Here is a 24,225-nt window from a genome sequence, read left to right as displayed (position 1 = left end):
ACGCCATCAGCTATGAATATGTTGATTATTTCTTGTCCAACATTACTGCAAACTTTGCAGATGTTTCGATCTCCATGCCCGTATCAGGCAGTTCTCCTCTAAGGTCAAACTGACCGTCGACCGTCGTGGCATGTCGTTCATATCCAAGGTTTTCCACTCCTTCCGGGTCTTTATTTGTCAGAAAACAACTTTAACAGGCGAGCACTAATCATCCATCAGTATATGATTTCATGATTCTGATCAGTCTGTGTGTGATGGTGAGGGATGCCTCTGTCGCTCTTTCACTGGGATCAGTGTGGACAAGTTTTCAGTTTTAGTCTTGCTAGCTTGTCAGCCCTTTGGTGACCTCATGAACTTTGGTCGTTTAGATTCATGACGGCAAACTAGACATTTTAAATAAGTCAAACAATGTTACCACAGCGAGGTGAAGCAAAATAGATCGACGTGACTTGCATGTATGAATTCTGCTGACAATGTTTTCCTTATTTAAAAAAGTGTTTCCTTTTAAGTAGGACATAAAAGAGCCGCATGCAGCTCAGGTCGAGTATCACCTGACAAAGAAAGCAAACATATTCTTTGTCACTGGAGCGATAAGACTAAATGTTTGTCGGCTCCAAATCAAACCAGAGGGCTCGATATATTTAGCACATGAAACAGCTGTATTCTTTAGAGCTCTGGGTCTGTGGTATTTAGATGGTTTTGCGGTTTGGGCCGTGGTGGACTGAAGCGTAATCCCCCAGACCAGACACCAAGATCAAACAAGGTCAAACAGGAGGGACCACGGCTGCAGGCTGCCTTCAGTTAAAAGGGAATTAATACAAACTAAACCAATCACATGAGGCAGCCTGGCTGCCATGGTGCAATCTGAATAATTTACAGCATGTCACCCCCCCCCCCCCCCCACACACACACACACACACACACACACACACACACACACACACACACACACACACACACACACACACACACACACACACACACACACACACACACACACACACACACACACACACACACACACACACACACACACACACACACACACACACACACACACACACACACACACACACACACACACACACACACACACACACACACACACACACACACACACACACACACACACACACACACACACCTTAATCAGTGATGATTAAAGCTTTGCATGCACTCTGGACAACAGCTGCCACCGACTGTAAAGCCTTCCTCCATAAAACACAAACATACACACACAGAATCCTTCTGTGTTGCTCCACAGACGGAGTATTAACAACTAAACCACTTATCTCACCCTCCAAGAGAGGACACACACCACACAGCACACACGTGAACTCCGCTGTTATCTGTCATTACACGGTGTGTTGAACTCGGGGACAGCAGGGGTTAAAAAAGGGCGACAGCACCTGGCAGCAAAGTTTTTAAATGTTTGAATGAAGTAAACTGTGACACTGTGACTGACATAGAAACATGCTGAATGCGCTGGTCGTTCTGAGTCGTTGGTCCAGCTTCAGGACCCACCGCTAACTCCTTCGAGAAAAATCACGACCCACTGAAAACGGCAACACGACCCACTTAAGGGTCCCGACCCACCAGTTGAGAACCACTGGTTTAAATCATGTGAGCATGAGAGTGTGTGTGTATACTGTTAGAGACTGAGAGTGTGTGAGTGGATTATGGATTACTGTCTGTAATCATCTTAAAGGCCAGTAGGACACGGCTAGCAGCATGACGCTGACCATGACACGCACGCACGCACGCACGCACGCACGCACGCGCTCTTTAACCGATCTACTCTCATTAAGCGCCATCATCACACCTGTGCACAACCTTGAAGCCTTTTCACTTATGCACATATCTTCATGTTCCTGCAGGGGAGGTTGAACTACGGTCCTTCAGTCTGAGGGGAGGGAGGAGGTGCATTATATCCTGTGTATGTGAGCGTCTGCATGTTTGGTAATCAGCTACATAACATCAACAGGCCAGAATGCAAGAGTGGATTAAGACCTGTGAGGAGATTTTGAAAATGTTTGGATGTTAATTAAAGCTTTTTCAACATAATATGTGTAACATATCTGTCTTTCATATTTGCAGAAAAACTCCTGAGGAGCGGCATGTGTGAACGCAAACAGCCGAATCACTCTGACTTCAGGCTTTGTCTCAAGTCGTTACCTCTCTAAATGTTTCACCATCATCTTGGGATGACCCCGGATGAAGCATTTCGTTAGCGGTCTTGTGGTCATGTCTCACCTGACTGCGGGGCCTTCGTCAGTGTGTGTGTGTTGTGGTGAGTCAGAGGAGGATGGACCCTCGTCTCCGTCCTGAGGCAGCTCTTCACATTCGGCCTCACACCTCTCGTCATCCAGCAGCTCGGTGATCTAAAAGACGGGAACACGACAGGACACCAAAAGGTTACTTAAATAGATAAATTACTAATTTAATGTGAGGAGGGTTGAATGTGGAGACGCTGAACTCAAAACATTAAGTTACGGACAAATTCATTCTAAAAGTGGTGTTTTCATGATTGACAGGAAAAGGCTGTTTTCCCCGGCATTCAAACCGGAAACAACACGGCGGCTTCTGCGTAATATAAAATATACCTTTTTATACTCAACTCAACTTTATTTATAAAGCACTTTAAACACAACATAAAGTGCACATATCTGAAAGTAAAAGACAAGAACAACAACAATAAAAAAAGTGACAGTTAAGTCCAGTGTAACACAAGACTATCAGAGATATGGGTTTTTTTGCTTGACGGGTTACTGAAAATTAAAGGCAATTGAGTTTAAATATGTCTTAAGGCAAGTTTTAAAAACACCAATAGTGGGATGTCTGGGGGCAAAGAGTTCCACAGTTTTGGTCCTGCAGGAAATCTCATTCTGAAAGCTTTTGGTGCGAGATATCTGTGATGTAGTTTCTGAATCTTGACCAATTTGGCCTAAATAAAAAGTGTGTTTGACCTTCTTGGTGCACGCTCTGCTGTGATTGACAGCTGCTTGTTCGCGCCAAGGTGAACGACCACAAGCAGCTGGGAGACTAGGCGACAAGCGAGGTCTGGTGGTATGCATTGGAGCCGCACAGTCAGTCGGGGAAAGGCCTAATCCTATATTTTCCTTCTTTTTAAAAGTGGAGGCAAAGAGACAGTTTGATTCCCGCTGCATTAGAAGCATTTTGTGCATCTTTCATTTACACTGACCTTTGACATCCTCATGAGGAAGTCCAGCAAACAGGATAATCATAAGTGTGTTCATTTAACCAGAGCAGGATTATATTCATCCTGACAAAACTCTAAATAACTCAGTGAGCCCCTACACCGTCTTTGAGTAAAGTCTGAACCTCACTTTGACCTTCTGAATGTGTACAGATTAGATGTAACTCAGGACGGGATATTAATAACTCCACATCGTAATGCCAAAGATCATATAATATAAAAATTCCTCCTGGACACGAAGAAGCAGGAAAGATATCCAGTGAGAGAAATTCAAAGAAAGGTGTCGATATGTTTGTATATGCAGAATGTGTGTACATGTCAGGAACGAGATATGTCTGTTTGTTTCATAACACATCTTAATATAGACGGAGCTAACGTGTTACGCGTTGACACTGCAGATGAAATGGTAACCAGATAGAAAAATCCGCCCTTTAAAAAAAAAAAGAAAACGAGGGGGGGAGCAAGAAGGTTTTGCACATCGTTAGGAGGAAGAGACGTGGTGTTAGGTGATCGTTTTTATGTTGACTCCACAAAGTACCCATGAGTGATGGTTACAAAAGATGCAATGACGCAAAGAAGGCCAAACAAGGGGGGGGGGGGGGGGGGGCACAACCCTGTGAAAAATGTTTTCAGAGGTCTGAATCGATTGATCAATTGTCAGATAAAGTCTGAAATTTCTCCTGCAGCACAGCGGCTCCGTTTACATTAAGAAAGTTAAACACAAGGTGGGGCGCATGTGGCCGAGCTGTTAGGTGGCCCCCCTTTTACGAAGCCTTTAGTCCTCCAAGTGGGCGACCCGGGTTTGAGTCCGATCTGTGTTGGCTCCTTTCTTGAATAACATTCCCCACTCTCTCTCTCTCTCTGTCTCTCTGGTTTCCTGCTCTATCAGAATAAATGTGAAAAAGCAAAATAAATAAATTAAACTGTCTGCATGAGAACTTCAAATCATTTCATTGAATTTATCGAATCAGGACGTTGTCACCATGTCAGCGCTGAGCGTCAGAGTGAGTCTGCCGGAATTAGCACAACAGCTACATTTCATCTGTAGTCCGAAAGCTTACAATTACAGGTGACCTCTAAAAGACGGCACAAGGAGCAGCTCACAAACATTAAATTAACAAAGTGGACACATATTTACAGACTGCTCCTGCCCTAGGGGAAACTGAGAGGTCAAAGTAATAAATAGAGGCAGTGAAAAAACCTAGAGAGAGCCAGGAGGGAGAGGAGGAGGAGGAGGAGGAGGAGGAAGAGGAGGAGGAGGAGGAGGAAGAGGAGGAGGAGGAGGAGGAGGAGGAAGAGGAGGGGGAGGAAGAGGAGGAGGAGGAAGAGGAAGAGGAGGAGGGAGAGGAAGAGGAGGAGGAGGGAGAGGAGGAAGAGGAGGAGGAGGAAGAGGAGGAGAGGGAGAGGAGGACGAGGAGGGGGAGGAGGAGGAGGAGGAAGAGGAGGGGGAGGAAGAGGAGGAGGAGGAAGAGGAAGAGGAGGAGGGAGAGGAAGAGGAGGAGGAGGACGAGGAGGGAGAGGAGGAAGAGGAGGAAGAGGAGGAGGAGGAGGAAGAGGAGGAGGAGGACGAGGAGGGGGAGGAGGAGGAGGAGGAGGAAGAGGAAGAGGAAGAGGAGGAGGAGGAGGAAGAGGAGGAGGAGGAGGAGGAGGAGGAGGGGGAGGAAGAGGAGGAGGAGGAGGAGGGAGAGGAGGAAGAGGAGGAGGAGGAGGAGGAGGAGGAAGAGGAGGACGAGGACGAGGAGGGGGAGGAGGAGGAAGAGGAGGAGGAGGAAGAGGAGGAGGAGGAGGAAGAGGACGAGGATGAGGATGAGGAGGAGGACGAGGAGGAGGAGGAGGAGGGAGAGGAGGAGGAAGAGGGAGAGGGAGAGGAGGAGGAGGAGGAGGGAGAGGGGGAGGGATAGAGGGCAGAGTGTAATGAATCTGACTGTAAAGCAGATGGACGACAGGAAAAAAATAAATCAGAGGGGTGGTGGATGCTGGAGAGAGAGGAGGGAGGGGTAATAAACATGAAGACAGAAGTAAGTCATTACGATGCGGGGAGCTGACAGCATGTGAAACAAGCCTCTAACGTGGATCCTCGGGGTGGGGGTGGGGGGTGGGGGGGTTCTACAAAAGTGTAGAAACTGTTTGAGCACAGAGGGAATCAAATCGAGGTGTTCCTCACGCACTTTTCTGTAAAAACCTTTTTAGAAATACTCCGGACATTATCAGGGTCAAAAGGTCATGAAACAGAGCTGTCACCATGACACTGTCTTTTCTCTCTCTCTCGTTTGTTTGTCCTCGTTTCTACACTGCTTCCTCCTCGTCTTCTCAGCAGCCGCCCCATCTGCTTCTGTCACTGCGTCGTTGCTACGGTAACACCTCTGTTTCCCCTCAGCTCCGATTGGCTGTCGGGGAAATTCTTGCACCGTCACATGTGCAGACTGTGGAGGATGACTCATACTACTCTCCTCTGTGTGTGTGTGTGTGTGTGTGTGTGTGTGTGTGTGTGTGTGTGTGTGTGTGTGTGTGTGTGTGTGTGTGTGTGTGTGTGTGTGTGTGTGTGTGTGTGTGTGTGTGGTGATTAGGTAAAGAAGCCTCCTTTCAGAAAGCCTTAGTCCTCTGTTTTATCTGTTTTTCCTCATGACCTGAGCTTCTCAAATTGAATATTCCAGTAATAAATAAAGATCCCCGTCGGTGCACAGCAGAGCAGAGCTGCACGGTGATCTGCATTTTGACATGTAGGTGTCTGTAAAATGTTAACTTAATGACTAAACGGTGAGAAAAGCTGGGAAAGAACGATTTAACACCACACCCTCTCACGCCCCCTCGCAGAGCCCTTTCACACCTCCTCTACTGAGAGTGTTAAAAAAAACAAAAAAACAAACAAGTGGACTCTTGTGCTGCGTTATCAAGCTTATAGAAGCCTCTTGTTTTTACTCTCAGGGAGGCTACAAGTGTGAAGGGGGAATTCATTTCCACAAAATAAGTTCTGCGCGTGATGTAGAGAAATCCACTGTGCACATTTTTTTTTTTTTAATCACCCTCTTTCAAAGGCTCGACACATGGGCGGTGGAGTGGGCGGGGCAGACAGACCGCAGACTTTTTGATGATGACACATCTCCCAACGATCACCTCAGCTGCAGAAATATATTGAAACAACGACATGAGAAGCTTCTGTTCTAAAATGAGACACATGCAACACAATCGTTGCATTTACAGGAGGAACATACATACAGTCAGTGGATCTCTCTCTCTCTCTCTAATGTGCATCTCCCCCTCTCTATCTCTCTCTTGCAGCCATAAATAAAACTGTGCAGCCTGCCGACAAATGGACGACAACAAAGTCCAGGTGTTAAGGAGTGTTTATGCGAGGGAGAAAATACAACGCTTGCTTCCCTTTAAGGTGGATTTTGGCCATCACCAAGGCGGTGCAAATGCAGACAGAAAAAACTCCCCCCCCCCCGGTGTGTAGTTCTCAGGGAACTCCCTAGTGGATAGTCCCCAGAACTCTTAGGTCCCAAAACACCAATAATCAAGTACGATATGAGAAACGCCAAACGCCAACGTCTAATATCTTAAAGGATGAGAAGGTCATAGAGGTGGAAACATAACCCCCCAAATGTTTAATCCTGTAACAGAAGCGTCTGTGTTGTCCTGTGTACATCTTTGTGTATCAGAGCGGGTGAGAAGACAGGCCAGAGAGAGAAGCCCTGGAACAAAAGGTCTTGGCCTTGGCTCTGGTTTTAGCGGTCTGATCCGGAGTTTCGGACAGGAAAACAGAGAAAACAACAAGCCCTGCTGACATCATCAGTTGGACCGATGGCCGGGCCAAGAACACAGAACAATGACAGCCGACTGAGGCTGACATTACGAGTCTCAAACTGTGGCCTCCATCCGTGTTTTCCAAGGCTGCTTTGTACGTCTCCTTCCTTCTGATGTGAGATTCTTAAACCTAGGGACACTCAAGAGATCGTCACCCCATACAGAAGAAGCAGATTGCAAAGGTCTGAGTGCTGCTGTGCTGTTAAGACACTTTGATGTAAAGCTGGAGGGTTTCACTGTTTACACAGATTCTGTGCACAAGGGGGAAAATACAGAACAAGCCATGTATTCACAGCCAGTTTAACAACCGTTAAGTGAAGTTAGTTTTTCCACTGATAGACTGTCTGATGCAGAAAACTGACCTAAGCTCCTCAAAAAATCAAGATTATTTGACTGCTCCGGATAGGGGAAGCAGCGGACGAAGCAACAAGCAAGTCTGCCTATGATGCTTTGATGAGAATAACCCCGCCCCCAAGCCCCTTTTGTAAGCGCTTCTTTCTTGTAGTCCAGCAAGGAGTTTGAGCTACTCTGGAACGGGGTTTTTCTGGCCCAGAAGTCAGTTCTTTAGCTGTCGAAACACGAAGAACTGGTAATACTTTGGCTCTAAACCAACCCTCTGGTGGAAAAGCGGGTATATGTTTGGCTCATAACTAAAAATAGATGAGAGCTATTAAACTCAAATGAACACCTGTTTCCATTTTAACAGAGGCTACTGGGAGACAGTGAGGCTGCAAAAACAAAAAGCAAAAAAAGTATTTTAAAATAAACACTAAAGGAGGCCAAACATAAGCTCCAAAAAAAGGTCCAAACATTTGGAGATGTTGTCCTCTCTCTGTGTTCTTGCTCATTCTGCCTGGAACTGCTTCCTTCCTGCAGAACCTTTATGAAGAGAAGCCCTGTGGCCTAATGTTCCTGCAGCGAGTGGGTGGGCTGTGTGATCCGGCTCTCATCCTCTCACCTTCAAAATGTGTGAAAACCAGATTCTTCTGACATCCATACTCCCTTCAAATCACACACAAGATGCAAAGAAAAAAACATCAACAGAGCTTCAGAGCTGTATATGAAAAAAGTGTGAATTGTGGGTTTATGTGTTCATGCTACATCTCTCCTCCTACAGAGAAATATTTTCCTCCCATGGACTGTCCAACTAGACCATCACCTCCTGCTTAAATAACACTCAGAGGTTAGTGTATATGTTCTCACATTTAGCTGCTGCTGAACATGATGACATCGTCTGGTACATGTAACATTACTCCTCATCTTAATTAATGTCCAGAGTCCGGCTTCTTTACGCTGTGGTATCAGAGACATGGCTCGGCTCCAGAAACACTTCAATAAGTAACAGGACACATCCTGGTTCACGGATCTGCTGAGGGGACGTTAACATAACAGACGTGGACAAATAAGGCGGCCATTAAGAGACTTTAAGTAGATTAAGTAGACAGACAGTCGGACCGACACGGGGTCAGCAGGCCAGACGAGTTGGCAACATGCAGCTCGACTCACTTTGAGCCTCTAACTTCTTGAATCAAAGGTGAAGCAGACGGGTTTGAGTACATTGTGGATTTCTGAATTTGAAATCAGGATGAGGGAGCGAGGAGTTAGGAGAAAAACATGAAGTGACAGACGACACCAACACAAAATGATGTTAGAGACACGCTGCGACTGTCTCACACACACACACACACACACACACACACACACACACACACACACACTCACAACGCCAAACTACGACCACAGTGTCTGCAGAAAACAGGCTCGCGCTCACACTGACGGTGAGTTAAGTTTGGGGTTTTCTACAGTAGTTCATTTTGCAGGGAGAGTTATTCAGAGTGTAATAAATGAAAACTAAAAATGTGGGGCGCCCGGTGGACGAGTGGTTTGGGCGCCATGTGCAGAGGCTGAAGTCCTCCAAGCGGCCTGGGTTCAAACCCAACTAGAGATGCACAAATCCACTTTCCACATATAGAAGGAGCTGTTCCATCTCGTCTGAACGTCGTCATGGAGACGATTTGTGGGCACCTCTTCCAGTTCAGTCTGAAAATCTTCAAAGTGAGACTGTGCGAGCTGGGAATGCTTAAAGTGACCAACCATCTTGATCTGTGACGTTGATCGGCACCGTCAGTCCGATATCCAATATGTAAATATCGGACCTGATACCGATATAAGGTCGGATCGGTCCCATCTCTAAATCCAGCCTGTAGCTGCTTCCCCACACGTCATTCCCCCACTCTCTCTCTCTCTGTCCCTGATGTCCGACTCTATCCCAAAAATAAATCTTCAATAAATAAATGAAGGATGTGCTGCTTGTGTATGAGACGTCCTCCCTCTCTAACTGGTAATTAAATAGTTAAAGAATCACAACATGCATTCACATTTTTTCACAGAAAAGTTTCCCAGAAATGCTCCTTGACCTGAGCGAGGACGAGTCACGTCATTGCGTTCACATAGAAATGAGTCTGATTCCGAAACGGGATAAAAATGTTAAAATGTCATTTATGTAACATCTGAAAGAGGCTTAGAGAGCACAAGCCTTTGATCTCGCCTACAAGTCACGTTTTCTGTTCAGCAAAGCCCCAAAACACAGAGCTTATTATGATGGGACAATCTGCTTATGTTTCATGTTCATCACACACTGGTACAGCCGCGTTGCTCCATTTCAAAGAGCTGGGAGTCGAACAGAACGTGCTGCTTTCTAAAGCTGCAGGATGACGACCAGAATGCTTCTTACAAGGTGTGCATCCCGAGCAAATCAGGACGAGTTCTCCAAAATAAAACATGACATGAGCCTCTGAATTAGAGCATGACTCGGGCCCAAAGAATCCAGCCTGAACAGACCCGAGTCTGTGCATGTTCTCTCCGGCCAGTTTAATAAGTACGCTATTAAAATTATAGTTATAAGTCGTCTGAATGCTTTTCCCATTCCGATAGTTTGCTAATACTGCTTCCTTGTTGTCCCACCTGCTGCTTCACTGACCCTGTCCCCCGTCAGCTGCTACACAGTATACCGTTAGCTTGTGTTGATCTTTTGTGTGCGAGTGTGACTCCCGCTCCACGCTCGCTTCAGTTTCTGGGTTTGGTCCGCTCAGATCGAGTTCAGTGTGTCACTGTGGAAGACCTCAGTGACAGCTCAGGATGATGATGAGGGGGGAGTGTCACATAGACTTGGGTCAGTGCTTCTGCAAGGAGCACAGACTTTAGAGAGGCCAAGAAAGCATTAAGCATGGCCAGACGAAGCTCTAATTATGAATTTAAAAACAAATCCTGAGGTCGGGCCTCAGGTTCTGTAGGCCTCAGGTTCTGTAGGCCTCAGGTTCTGTAGGCCTCAGGTTCGGGTTGCAGACCTCTCCTCTGAATGCTCAAAGCCTGCTGAAATATTGTGTTCTTATTTCCTGATTTTTAAACGTTGTTCCCTTTCGGTCCAGATCTCTGTCTCTGCAACACTTCTTCAAACAAATACACCCACAGGTTTCCATCAACGCTGCAACACGTCTCAGCACAGTCTCGCTCTCACCTTAAGTTCAACTGAAACGACTCCCGTTTCCCCCAACAAACAAACCAAAAAAAAAACTGCTTTTCACAACTCCTCGTTACAGCCACGCACGCCCGAATCATGGAGTTTCAAGGTTCTGCCCGAACATGCCAGGACAAAAAACGACCGACTATGTCACTGCCTCCGCCTTTCATCCACTTTTCTGTTGAACTACATTTCCAACACTTTCACAAAAACCTAGTGAGAGACACATCCATGTGTACAAATTTAACTTTAAACGACAGCTGTTTGAACTCTGCTCTAACTGCAGAGGAAAGAATTAGCTAAATATGTTCTGACATTTTGAACTTATGGCGTTTTTAACCTAGTTGCTCTTAAGTCTTTTAGCGAGCTTAACTCAAGCGTGAAGCATGTTTGTCTCCTCAGTGAAAGCGTCCCCTTCATGAGGGTATGTTCGCACAGAGAGAGCCGTCCCCAGTGAAAGCAGGGGCTGGAGGTGTGAGAGTGGTTACATCATCACCAGCTTCTTTTCTTATCCTTCCCCTCCCTCGCTAACCACCTCCACCCCCCCTTCACTTCTTCTTCTTCTTCTCTGCACTCTCGCCATCTTGTCGCCCCATCGTCCTGGCTGCTTCTTCTTCTCCCTCCACCTCTGTAAACCACCCACCCTTGGTGCCCTCTCTCTTACATAACCCACATGGAGTAATGCAGAGATGATTCGTCTTAACACATTTTTCTTTCTGTCCCCGTCTGCTGGTTCCTCTCTGGCAGCTCTGCCTCGCTCTGTCTCTTAGTAATGTTATATTCTGATTCATAAAGGAAAATGAAGCCGGTATATTTGAAGACAAGAGGAGAGGAGAGAGACCAGGAAAGTAAAAAAAATCGCTGTAGCCCACTGCTGAGCTAAACTTCAATCGAATCAACTCTCTTCCAAAAGCCAGAGCTTTTTTTGGTTTCTCTCAAAGGAAAGTACGACAAAGTACGACTCCTGGGACTCAAGGTAACAAGCCAGCAGAAAAGGACTCAAAGGAAGGGGTTTATGAGACCAAACCAAAAAGATTTAAAGCAGACAGTTGAATGTTATTTAATAGATACTGCACATGCCGGACTGTCTACAGCAGGAGAGGGCAACTGGCAGCCCCAGGGCAACATGTGACCCCCCCCCCTCCTTCCTCAATGCGGCCCGCTAGTCCATTTCAAATTATCCTTAAATTGTAGAGGATATGACAAATCTGTTTCTCAACCTTAGTTGCCAATGCAACACCAAGCACTAACATCAAAGATTCAGAACTATTTGTATCATAGTTTGTTTGTTCTCTGGAATCTGTTTTGTTTTGTGAAATCAAAATGAGGCGATATAATTGGCTGTAAATGTTTCTGTTAAACTCTTTTTTTGAAGCATCACTAAATGCATTTGAGAAAAATAAAATATACAGAAATCATATTCCTTTCATTACACTGAAAAGTTGTGTGAATGCTGTAATTAGCTCATTAGATTTAGAAGAAAAATTAGCATTTGTGTTTAAAAATAGCGTCTTCACGGCGTGCTGCAGTGGTTAGCTCTGTCGCCTCACAGCGAAGAGGTTCCTGGTTTGAATCCCCGTCTGTCAGGAGCCTCTCTGTGTAGAGTCTGCATGTTCTCCTCGTTCATGTGTGGGTTCTCTCCGGGTTCTCCGGCTTCCTCCCACAGTCCAAACACATGCTCGTTAGGTTAACTGCTGACTCTGAATTGTCTGTAGGTGTGAATGTGAGTGTGGCTGGTTGTCTTGTCTCTATATATCAGCCCTGTGATTGGCTGGTGAACAGTCCAGGATGTAACCCCGCCTCTCACCCAATGACAGCTGGGATAAACAGTATAGATAATGGATGGATGGGTTTAAAAATATGAAGGATGATGCAGCATGCATAGAGAAGTGTAACTGAGAGGATCCTGTAGTTTGTAATAATCTGGACCTCTTGCAGTGAGAGTGAGATAATGTGCCCCCCCTCCCCTCCCCAAAGTGGTCTACAGCATGACGGTTTAACATTTAAACCTAATCTTTCTCCGCTCTGAAGGAGAATGTAATCTTAAAGGTGGAATCACAGCAGGAAGGCAACGCGAGATATAAATCAAGGCTTGTCTCTGAATAAAACTTTGTGTGTTATCTTGTAATAACAAAATGCAATCAGGTCGTTGTAACTTCAAATGTTGACAGCGTGATCCTCGGCCCAGTGGGGAGGTCGTGTTGCTGGGCAACAGGGGGAAATGGTGAGTAGGTACAAGAGGAATGTAGAGTTCAACACGTGGTGGGAAGAAAGTTTAAGATACAGTCAGCTTCAGTTATTGTGTTTGGTATGTGTGCTCGTGTCTGAGGGTGTGTCTGGGTGGGGTTCTTCTAGAAATATCTTAACTTTCTATTCAGTAACATGAGGCATTACAAAACAAAAGCTGGACGAGAAAGAGCAGCTGAGTATTGTTGTGAGGAGGCCTGACGTGCTGCACTTCATTTCTAAACCTCAGCTTGAAGGGCTTGAATCTCACTTTCAGAAAACAGGAAATCTTGCCTTGTTAGATTTTTCTGTATCACCAGAGCAGATACAGAATAAATAAGATATACTGAATGTTATTTGATCTTCTCTTTGGTTTGTTATCATAACTTTTAAATAATCTCTTTTTAATCTTTCTGTTTCCTTTGGTCGTGATGCTTCTGATGTCTTGCGTGACGCCCTTTGAATTGTTATCTATCGATAGTTTTGCCCTCACCTTAAAAGTTTAATATGTCGAATGTTTACACTAAAATATCTAAATTATTAAAAAATGACTCAATTTATGTTTTATATTTTAGTTGTTGTTGTTGAGTTCTTACATTAACTCATATTTCAAACAGTTATCAAAGCCAGAGAAAGCTGTAACGGACTATCAAATGAGGCAGCCGCCATGACAGACCGAACAGGTTAACCGTTGCCATGGAAACACTGAATTCTACGTCTGAGCCGCTGCATAAGGAAGCGTGAGCTGCTGTGATAAAAACACGTCATGTAAATTATACTCGGATACATTAGCTCGTCTATAAACATATTCTCTTCCTCAGGTCGGTTTCACCCGGTCATCATGACTACGGTCAACTCGGAGGTCGTTTTCTTCAGGGGGTGAGTAGCAGAGAGAATCACTCCCATGATTCCCCGCTAGCCTCGACTTCTTCTTTTGTTATTGTTTTGATTGAGAGCCCCCTGGTGGTGGAGTCTACATCCTGTGCGTTCAGTGTAATATGAAGTACATGACAACACAGCGGCGTGCAGGTACCTGTTCATTGATGGAGCTGTAGTCGTTGGTGGTGGAGACGTCATCGTCCTCAGAGTCGAACAGGCCCTCCTGGTTGTCCAGCAGCTCAGCGAGGACTCTGCTGACGGACTCCTGGTCTCGAAGGTCCTCCGCTTCTGTTGACAGACTGCAAACGGGATAGAAGACAGGATTACGCCGTGTTTGTTATCGTCGAAGGTTAAATAACGACAACAGCTGAATAAAGACGTTTGTGTCTATGAGTGTGTCTCTGTGTGTTTATGGTAGAAAAAGATTGATGGACTAAGTCTCAGTGACATCATCCACCGCTTTATGAGGAGGCATTTTGAAGCCAAACGACGGCGGTTGCCATTTTGGAAACTCTTGTCTCAAACTACAAACGACCTGACAGCTCATATGGTCTTTGCTATGTGCAGTAGTTGTGACTCTCCATCGTAATCAGAAGACAGGTGTCTTACTGGAAGATGTCTGGACCGAAGACAGCGGCCAGCGTCCCGATGTTCCAGCTCTCCTGCTGGAGCGACGCCACGCTGGCCAGGAAGCGGCACAGGAAGCGCAGCAGTCCGTAGTTGAGCTGGGGAAGCTGCTGCAGGAGGTACTTCAGGTTTCTGCACAGCTCCTCTTCATTGCTGTAATCTGCAGATGATAAAGAGTACAACACGGGTTAAGATTAGTTTACAGTGAATGAATCTTACTAGCTGTTCTTTTTTTATGTTCATTTTTCGGGCTGTGTGTGCGTCTTTATTTTTTGGGCAGGTTAGCGGTTGAGTCGGAAATCGGGAAGACAGAGAGACATGCAAGAGGAGCCACAGGTCGGATTTGAACCCGGGCCTCCCGCTTCAAAGACTACAACCTCTGTACATGGGGCATGCGACATAACCACTAGGCCACCAGTGCTGCAGCAAAACAACATGTTTTCATCATTGCCATTACAACTCAAACACTACAAACACGTCTAAATGTTTCAGCAGAAGTCCATTTTATCCGTATTATTTTGAGGTGATGAGGAGTGAATTTCAGGTCATCACGTCCTTTCTGTTCCTTCTCAGTTGAACTAGAACGCTTTTTTTAATTTTTTTTATCAGTGCTACATATGCAGACACAGCTGACATGCAGAAGGCGTACAATCCTCTGGGAGAAGTGACATCAGGTGATATTAGAGAGGAAGAATGTACAAAATGATAATCCTTGCAGGAGTACAGTTGAGCCATTTTCAGATGTCATACATTTATGAAATGAATGACGGGACACGCTAACCCTTCCTCCCCCCAAGGCTGTAATCTGCATGGCGGCAACAAGAACAAGCATTATAATGAAAAGGGGATTCAAACAGATTATCTGTGTGAGAATCCGAGTCAGAAGGGGACACGGGGGAAACTGAAACAGAGCAAATATGAAAGCAGGAGAATTATGAAAGTAAGCTTGTCTGATGAACACGGTTTAACCCACCGCTTCATTCGATGACTGACTGAGGATCAAAATGATATATAACACATTCAAAGAGTAAAATGTAAAGTGTATAACAACAAAAAAATTAAAGAAGAATGGCGTCTGCGGCGGCGGAGCAGCAGTCCCCTGTCACACACCTTGGTGCAGCTGTAGTATGTGTCCCTGTATGGATGTCGGGATGACGGGCTCAGGAAGCTCCTGCAGGAAGAGTCGGAGCAGACTGACAGCTGACGCCAGGTCCGCCTCCTTCTCTAGCTCCACCTCTTCTCCACTGTCGTAACGCTGGCGCAGCCAATCCACGCGCTCTGCGTTGCCATTTACCAGGAAGAGCCCCTCCAGATCCAGATGACCTGTCGACGCAGACGGCGTGAAGTCAAAGTTAGAAATATTTTTTAAAAAACACCCAGTATTTTATTCCTATGATGACAACATCTGTGAGGTCGAGTGTTTACAAACGCACATGTGTCCTTAACTTCTCCGTTATCAGCAGAACACTGCCTGACTGACTGCTGTCGCTCCCATGTGTTCCCTGAGTGTTTACGAGATTCAGAGGATAACCCAACAGCACAGCGTCTTCCTCCTTTACATAACCAGCTATCTGTCGATCTGGTGTCATGGTAAGTTTGTGCCCTCAAGCTCTTGTAATGCATTTTGTTTGTGTGTTACCGCTGACAGCTCCTCTAACATCTACTGGTCACATTTACACAAATTCAAATCAACATGATGTTTGTGTTAGAGCCCGACCGATTAATCGGAACCTCTTTTCCAAGGGAGACCTGACCGAGACAGGCAGCGGCAAAAACAAAAAAGTGAGACAAAGTACGATTTACAAAAAAAACACTAACATCTGCATCAAAAAAAGAAAAAACAGGGGCGCTGGTGGCGCAGTGGTTAGTGCGCTCGCCCCATGTATGGAAGCTGTAGTCCTCCAAGCGGGCGGCCACAGGTTCGAATCCGACCTGTGGCTCCTTTCCCGCATGTCGTTCCCTACTTTCTCTCCCTGATTTCCAACTCAAACCACTGTCCTAGCTCTCCATTAGAGGTACAAAAAGCCCAAAAGTAAATCTTAAAGAATAAAAAATAAAAATCTATGAGTCAAATCTGGGAGTCAGTGGCTAAAAGCATCGACATCCTGTAGGATCTGTTTCCAGGTCTTTCATTGTAAAGACTCCAGCTCTTTGAGTTTAAAGTCGTTCTGCTCACAGATTCCAGGCTGAGGGGGCAGAACACCTAAAAGCCCTTTTCCCAGTTTCTGTCCGAGCGTGTTACACAGCTGTGCATCAACCAATGAAGACAAACCCTGATAGACGGTGTCGGCCCTTTCTGTCAGAGATGACACAGCTTTGGTCCGACACATTTTCAGCGCTCACCCTAACACCCGATTATCTGCAGAATTCCTGTTTTAATCAGACTGCTCTTATAAAACCTGGGACATCAAACACAAATCAGACGAGAGAGATTAAGCTCTTTCACTGGCTGAATAACTTCTGCACTGGCAGCAGCACTCGGAGCGAAGCCGGGGAGGATTAGAGGGGGTTGTTACATAACCTCAAATGGTCAAGCAGCCCCTAGGACACACATACCATCAGCCTGCTTCACTGGTCACTTGAAGGGACTTGAGGTGAAGTGGTGGTTGGAAATAATTCCACTGACTTGACCGGTTTTACAAGAAAGTTACCTAACTGTGTACTCAAGAAAAGCTAGCTCATCTGTTGTCAAACGTGTCTCTTCATGTGTTACTTTTTATGTTTTACAACACTAGAGCATTTTATATCATCCATCCAAAACTTCTTATGATACTTTGTGTAATATGAAAACTTATCCTGTATGCTCATCATAGTCCTGATGCCTTGAAATCTTTAAAACCGAGAAAGAAAGAGTCCTGTATTAAAGTTAAAGAGTGACCAGCAGAGTCGGGCTCGCAAGCTAGGAGTCTGTGCTTCACAACTTTCACTGCAGGCCGAGAGCTCGACCACCGTCCTGTAGCGAGTAGGAGAACAAACTCCACAAAGAGAAAACAGACGGAGCTAAAAGAGCGACACAGAAACTGAACGTTGTAGACTTCACTGAACACTGCTTTTTTTTCATTATATGGTGGCTGTTTGTAAAGCGACCAAACACTAAGTCAATAAACTACATGAATGGGAATTGCCATGATTGTGCAGTTTTGCCTAATATACGACACAAAGTTGTTTTGCAGAGGTCAGAGATAATCCCTTTTTCTTTCAGGTTCAAGAGAAGCGAATAAAACGGTTTTGTGTCAAGCAGAGGACGTGTGGCTAAAGCCCCGTTTCCACCAAGCGGCCCGGTTTGGATCAGTACAGTTTGGTATATTAACATTGATCTTGCTTGTGTTTCCACAGCCACTTACTTGGTGGGAGTTAGCTGGATGCCGTGTCAGCTACTTTATTGAGTGACATCATAGCTGCATAACAAGGTGTAGACCACCAATAAATTCAACGAAGAAGAAGAAAAATGGCAACAATGAATATCCAGTATTTTGTGTTCTTTCTTCTCGGCATGAGGCTGTTTAGCTCAAGAAGAAGACAAACTTTCTTGGAGAGAGAAATTAAAACTCACTCAAAATCCACAGGATATCTAAACATGGCGTGTCTTGGGTTTGACCTTTATCAACACTGTCACACAGGACGTGAAGCTATGTCGACCAATGGACGGCAAGGGACTGCTGTGGGTCTAGCTGCAGTCTTTAGGGTCGGAGTGGTACGCTTGGCATCCCAAGAGAAGGGAAGCAAAAAAGTAGGACAGTACAGATTGGTTATTTTGGTACCATTCCCAACGTTTGACAGTAGAAACGCCAATTAATGCGTATCGTATCGTACTGTACAAACCAAACCCAACTGACCCCGAGCACTTGGTGGAGACTGGGATTAAATGAAACTCAACAGAACTGGTACTAAAGATGGTGTGTAGCCAGTCGAATGTAACACTATGAGGACTCCGTTCTTTAAAGAAAACTTGACTTTGGCTGGTGAAAGCGTCTCATTTTTTATACCTTTCAGAGCAAAATGTCCAAACTGCCAACCTGCTCTCATGAAGATAATGATGTAACAGTGCAGTTCCTGCTCTGTGAGTCTTGACAGGAAATGTTTTAAGGGGGTGGATATGGGAAAGACCTGGGGCCAGGGCTTTTGTTAGGTCCCACTCTCCTCCAAGCTGAGCTGTTCTGTTTTCACAAGAGCTGTTATGTAACGGAGAAGGAAGCGGACCGTGGAGCTGTCTGCCGGTGCATCCAGAGTTCACCTTATCACATAAACTGGATCTCCACTGCTGACATATTTTGGTTTTTATCGTGATGCAAGAGCAGTCACGGCGGGGCAACAGCAGCGGGGCGTTATTGGGAAACTAAAACATTACAGAGTGCTATCAGATGTACCTCAGAAGTATGAACTCAGGAATGATAAATGGGAGAGGTCACCGAGGAATTCAAATTATTGATGTGCAAAAGTGCAATAAAAGTGAGCTAAAAATGGTGTTGGTGATCGTATTCCTGCTCTCCCATTCAGTGTGACGTAATGCGCAATCACCTGCACAAATCGCAGGGGAACTCTACATTGATATAGTTATGACGTCTCTTTTCACTCACCGTGCTCCTCGATGTATTCCACGATGCGCTTCACCAGTGCAGGAACCTCATGGCCGCTGATTGTGTGCGTGCGTGTCACCTCCTCCAAAGGAACGCCAAAAACCCGCGTGGTGCCGGCTGAGCTCCCACCCTCATTGCCTGGCAACGGAGACACGCTCTTCCTCATGGCCTCCACCTCCTCCTCACCACAGCCCCGCCAAGACCTCACGTCTTCAGGAGGAAACATTCAAGAAAGGGGAGAAGAAGAAGAAGACCAAAAAGTGAGATGTAGTCATTTTACAGAATAACCACGGGCAGGGAGTGACAAGTGATTTAACAGCCATCAGTGCACGCTCTGCCTCTGTCGGTCACAAACAAACAAAAAGGAACACACACACACACACGTTCAGGAGTAGCTGGTTTAGACTCTGCTGCACAACTTTGAAACCTCCCCTTCTAAAAAAAAAAAGTAGAGAAGGAGGAGGAGGCCTTTACACCTCGTCCTCTGGGGAGGAGGAGGAACAGGTGGAGGAGGAGTGACTGGTTTAGTCCCCTCTGTGTCCATTCTCCTACGATCACAGCAGGTGCATGCAACTGTTTCTTAAAGCATCAGATTCAGACAATAACGGTCACACGTCTTTCTATAATTGGCTGAATCAGGGTTTGTATTTAGAGGAGCAGCTGGTGTTTTAAAATGTTGACTTTTACAAATTAAGGATCTATTTTAGCGGGATGATGCATACGGAAACACAGATTTAAGACTTGTGTTTTTAAATGACATAAACGTGATTCAGTTTGGGAGAAAGTCTTGTTATCCGTTGCATAATCGTCATTCAAAAGGTCACTACTTAAAATAAATTCCCATCCCTGCAGCAAGGTTCTTTGTCGTCATCTCGCCTTGGCGCTCATGCAAAGGGGGAGGATGTCGCGGGCAGCAGAATGGAAATCAATGGAAATCAATGCAAAGCAAAGAAAATCAAGAATTTGCAACGATTTGTAGTTCAGCCTTAAGACTCTGGAGACGGTGGCGGGTTGGTGAGTAATCTGGATCCAAACGGCGGCAGATGGCGTCGCTTTTACTCAGGAGGGAGAAGGATCATCCCTAAGTGTTTATTTAGAATAAAACAAGCTTTTTGATGCTTCAAGATCTCGCACATAAAAACACATGCAGGAAGATGTCTTAACAGAAGACACTTAGGCAGACAGAGAGAGCGTGATGGTGTGGTCAGATAAGATTCTTCTGGCTTCCTCTCAGACCTCTCATAACAGGTTTGAAACCAGTCTGGTTGAGAGGCGACGACTCTACCAACTGAGCCACAGCCGCCCGACCCTTCGCTTTTTGTAAAGTGTATGGAAATTACTTTTGCAATGATTCAGCCTAGTATAAATCTGCAAAGGAGACTCTAATTAATTAACTAAAATAAAAATGTTTCTGTGAGTGAGTATGGCAAAGAGCATGTCAGTATTTTCTTAAAGAGACTAAATCAGAAAGTGTGTGTGAGTGTGTGTTTTGTCTTTGCACTGTTCCTTGTGTGTACTCACCGTGTAGCAGTGAAAGTGTGTCCTATCCTCTCCTCCTCTGACCAGTGAACCGCTGAACCATCTAGGGCTGCTTCAGGTTGTGGCAGAAGATGAGCCGGTAGTTCCTCATTGACGGACCGCTAATCCCTCTTGCAGGATTCCTTTCTAGCTTCACTGAGGAGAGACAGAGAGAAAAAAGAGAGTTTGTTAAAGGAACAATATGTAACCGTCACACCTAGTGTTTAAAATGGGTACTACAGTCAAAATTCAAAACATTAGAGAGAGCTGTCATCCCTGCGTCGTCCTCTCTAGAGTTTTCAACCTTTTCCATTCTGATCCTGTATTTGATCATACCTATAAACCCCTCTATTTCAGCCCTGCTCAGAACAGGCTGTTTCTGTGTCTGTACCTTTAAATCTAAATGAGCTGTGACCACGCCCCCTCTCTGGAAGGGCTTGGGTGGCTCGGGCTTTCTCGCTCCATGTCCTATTGTTTACGGTGAGAAGGCAGACTCAGAGGGCAGAACAAACACCTAGCTGTGGGAGTGTCACCCACCTGGGGGAGGGGCTACTGCCCTTTGTGATGTCATGAAGGGAAAATCTCCAATCAGCCTGTTTGAGCACACATTTTCTGAAAAGTGGAGCAGGCAGAAGACGGAGAGGATGGACTTTTCTCATCATTGGGGGGTTTGTAGACAGACTAGAGACACATGTTAGAGTTAGAGAAACAGGGTGACTACCGGTTTCTGTTTTTACTTTCACAAACTTCATGATAAAACCAATTAAAGCCCGTCAATTTGCCGGTCTTTTAAGGTTTTGCATCTCCTTAAGCAGGATGAGGGAAGCTTAAGGCAGTTAAGGTCATTTTTTGTGCATTTAATTTTCCTCTAAACTTCTTGGTCTGCTTTCCACCTCCTTCATTTTTCTCTCCCTTTGTATTTGCATGTCCTCCCTTCTCTCTTTCCTCATCTTCTAGATTTAAGGCATGAGATGAAGGGTTCTCCAAGAGTCTGCTGGAGGCCAGGACTAATCATCATAATTAAACTGACTACGGTGAAGCTAGGAAGCTGTGCCAGCCTGTGTGTGTGTGTATTTGTGTCTGGGTGTGTGTCTTGCATGTCCGTGCATGCTCGTGTGAAGTAGGATGCGAACAAAATGTCACTTTGAATCTGTGTGTGTGTCAAGTGTGTCCCTGCTAATTGCTGCCACCTCAGTATGTGTGTCACTGGCAGTTTCAGCAGGATCCATGTGAGGCGCGTTCTGTCCATGCAGTTCTTCAATGTAAGGCTGCGTTTAAGATATTTTAAATAGTATATGTTGAAAATTAATAAATCAATCAATAACCACTATTCTGTGATAGCCATCCTTTAAATTCCATCTTGAATCATGGGAGCACAAAACAAAACTGCCAAACAATTTCTGAAATTTCTACAAAAGTGAACTCATGCACCTGGTTTCACATTGGCAGGATTTTCACCCAATCTCCTCCAAGAACAATTCTTTCTTCTCTGCAAGAGTCGGTGTGGCCTGTTAGATCCCCCTCCCCTCTTACTTTTCTGTCATTCCTCCTCTTCCTGCATGTTACACAAGCCATCCAACCTAGTTAGACGCTTTGCATCACCTCTACGTCAACAGCATCCCCTCTACGTCAATGAGAAGGAGGGATGTCTTTCACTGAACATTCCCCGTATGTATTCTAACGTCTCTGCAGGTCGCTCTCTCTCTCTCTCCAAAAAAAACAGCCTCTTACCTCAATCGATAGAGACTTTGGTGCCATCCTTCAGAAATTCTATTTTTATAACACTTAATCCCAGCAGGACTCAAGGCTTCTCAAACATGATGAATAAGAAAATATCATTTTAAAGAGTTTTTGTAACCACCACAAGGACGTAAAATCCTGCACCGTGGCATGAAAGCTGAAATCTCAGTGCTTAAAGCATTTCAGATACAATGAAAAGGCTTTCTTGTCTATTCCAGGTACTTACAATCTGGTGACGTTTAGCCTTCAATCTAAATGTCCCGAAGGCATAAAGGGGGGACGAAGTGATCTCTCCCCTGTACCATTTTAGGAGGTAGTAACAGAGGTGTAACAGGGGCAAGACAGGATCTGTGGAGCCAGCGGGGGAGCACAGTGCTGGCTGTGTGTGTGTGTGCATGTCTAACTATGTGTGTGTGTATGTGGTGCTCCCGTTGTGCTGTGCTCTCTCCTGCTTCTGCAACGCAGTCAACAATGTGAACACAAAGACTGGGACACCAATATTATGAATTAATATGAATGTACAAGGCGTAATGTCGGCAGAGCTTTGTAACAGCACTGTAGCTGAATTGCATTAATAAAAGGGCTTGTTTCTCAATCACAAAGTTACCTGCAAAAGAACCGCTAAATGTCAGAATTAAAGGTAGACTTATTGAACGAGTAACAGAGGAGAAGTATCTTGGGGAGTAGAGTTAGATTCTCAATTACATTTACAAGCCATGTCAAAAAGATTTGTTCAAGGATTAAGGCTAATCTTATCTGTTTCAAGATGATAAGACACTCAACCATGCCTTTATGTTTTTACATATGACCATGATATTCTCACATCCTGTCCTCTGGTTTAACCGCCCGAGACAACCAGTCAGGAATTAAAGAGCCTCAACCATCAGGCCTTCAAAATTCTGTCCAAACAAAAAACAAATAGTACACCATCACTGCCGCATTTTAAGTCAATACAAGATTCTATGTTTGGCAAATGTTATTGACTTCCATTATGTACAGCTTGTGTTCAAATGTTTAAACAGACTTACTCTGCAGACTTTCTGCAAGAGACTACGATACGATACATATGGTGATATACATTTATTTTGGATAATGACCATGTCCTACACAGATTTCACTACAACAGCTGCTCTATGGTTGGGAATAACAACAGAAGCAAAAGGATCTTAAAACATTTGAATTCATGTCCTCAGAGATCCTAGAAATACATTTAAATATTTTAATCCCAGAGCTATGGCTAAAGGTCTTGACACACCAAGCAGACGGCAAAGAACTAGTGGCAACCAAGGCCGCCTCACGTCTTCTTTTGTCCTGGCCAAGACTATACTCTAATACGCGGGTTGAGCGTTTACTACAGCGCGTATAGTCACCCCCCAAAGGCCCATTCTGAGCCAGGAAAAACCCTGCTATGTATACTGCATCTGTTCCTAACAAATAAACTATAAATCCAGGATAGGTCCAAAAAGGAGTAAGACCTCAGCAGTGAAAGAACCGTGCTAAAGTTACTGAGCTGAACAGAAAAAAAAACGTCTTCAAGGTAGGTTGAATATTTTGCTGCCTTAAATGGGCCTAACTCTGCTCGCCACCTCCGTTGTTTTTGGTCAATGGGTATTATAGTAAGCCTCACTTTGTTTCCTCTTGCACGCTACGAGGTTCTTTCAGAGGGTTTCTTAGCAGAGTTCACTTCAGATGTGTCCATTTATACATTATATGAGTCACAGGTACACTAATATGATCATATGTAGGCAGAAGAGACTGCTCTGCTCGTGTGGAGGAAGCTTCCACCCTTTTTAGCTTGAATCATTTTAAATTAAGTCCAGGCTATCCCCTCAGTACACAAGCCGGTGTGTCCAGGCCTTCAAGCTACCATCAATTTGGTTTGGTTCAATTTTTAACTTAAAATTCCACTCATACAGCTTCTTTAACCTAAAGTAGGAATAAATGTGGATAAAATGTTGACGACCTTTTAGATATAATACTTTAAAGGTCACATATTCTCCTCCTCTTCAACCAGTTTTAATAAGTCTCAGAGCTCCTCAAAACATGTGTGTGAAGTGTCTTGTTCTAAATCCACTCTGATCCTGTATTTGATCATGTCTATAAACCCCTCTGTTTCA

General features: G+C 45.0%; 1 protein-coding gene across 3 annotated transcripts in view; it reads right to left on the bottom strand.

The window, feature by feature from the left end:
• The window catches only part of fam13b (family with sequence similarity 13 member B), a 70,542-nt gene that overhangs the window by 33,619 nt on the left and 12,698 nt on the right, over positions 1-24,225 (bottom strand). For all 3 annotated transcript variants that reach the window (XM_061047592.1, XM_061047593.1, XM_061047594.1), the window contains exons 2-7: positions 20,372-20,524; positions 18,851-19,060; positions 15,384-15,596; positions 14,256-14,433; positions 13,801-13,945; positions 2,254-2,381 (exon numbers count right to left, since the gene is read on the bottom strand). In XM_061047592.1, coding sequence (XP_060903575.1) covers positions 2,254-2,381; positions 13,801-13,945; positions 14,256-14,433; positions 15,384-15,596; positions 18,851-19,016 — 830 coding nt within the window. In that variant the 5' untranslated portion in view covers positions 19,017-19,060; positions 20,372-20,524. The remainder of the gene's footprint in view (positions 1-2,253; positions 2,382-13,800; positions 13,946-14,255; positions 14,434-15,383; positions 15,597-18,850; positions 19,061-20,371; positions 20,525-24,225) is intronic.

This window comes from Labrus mixtus, chromosome 10, assembly GCF_963584025.1.
Source record: "Labrus mixtus chromosome 10, fLabMix1.1, whole genome shotgun sequence".
NCBI classification, from domain to species: Eukaryota; Metazoa; Chordata; class Actinopteri; order Labriformes; family Labridae; genus Labrus; species Labrus mixtus.
This window is presented reverse-complemented; position numbering and strand designations above follow the sequence as displayed.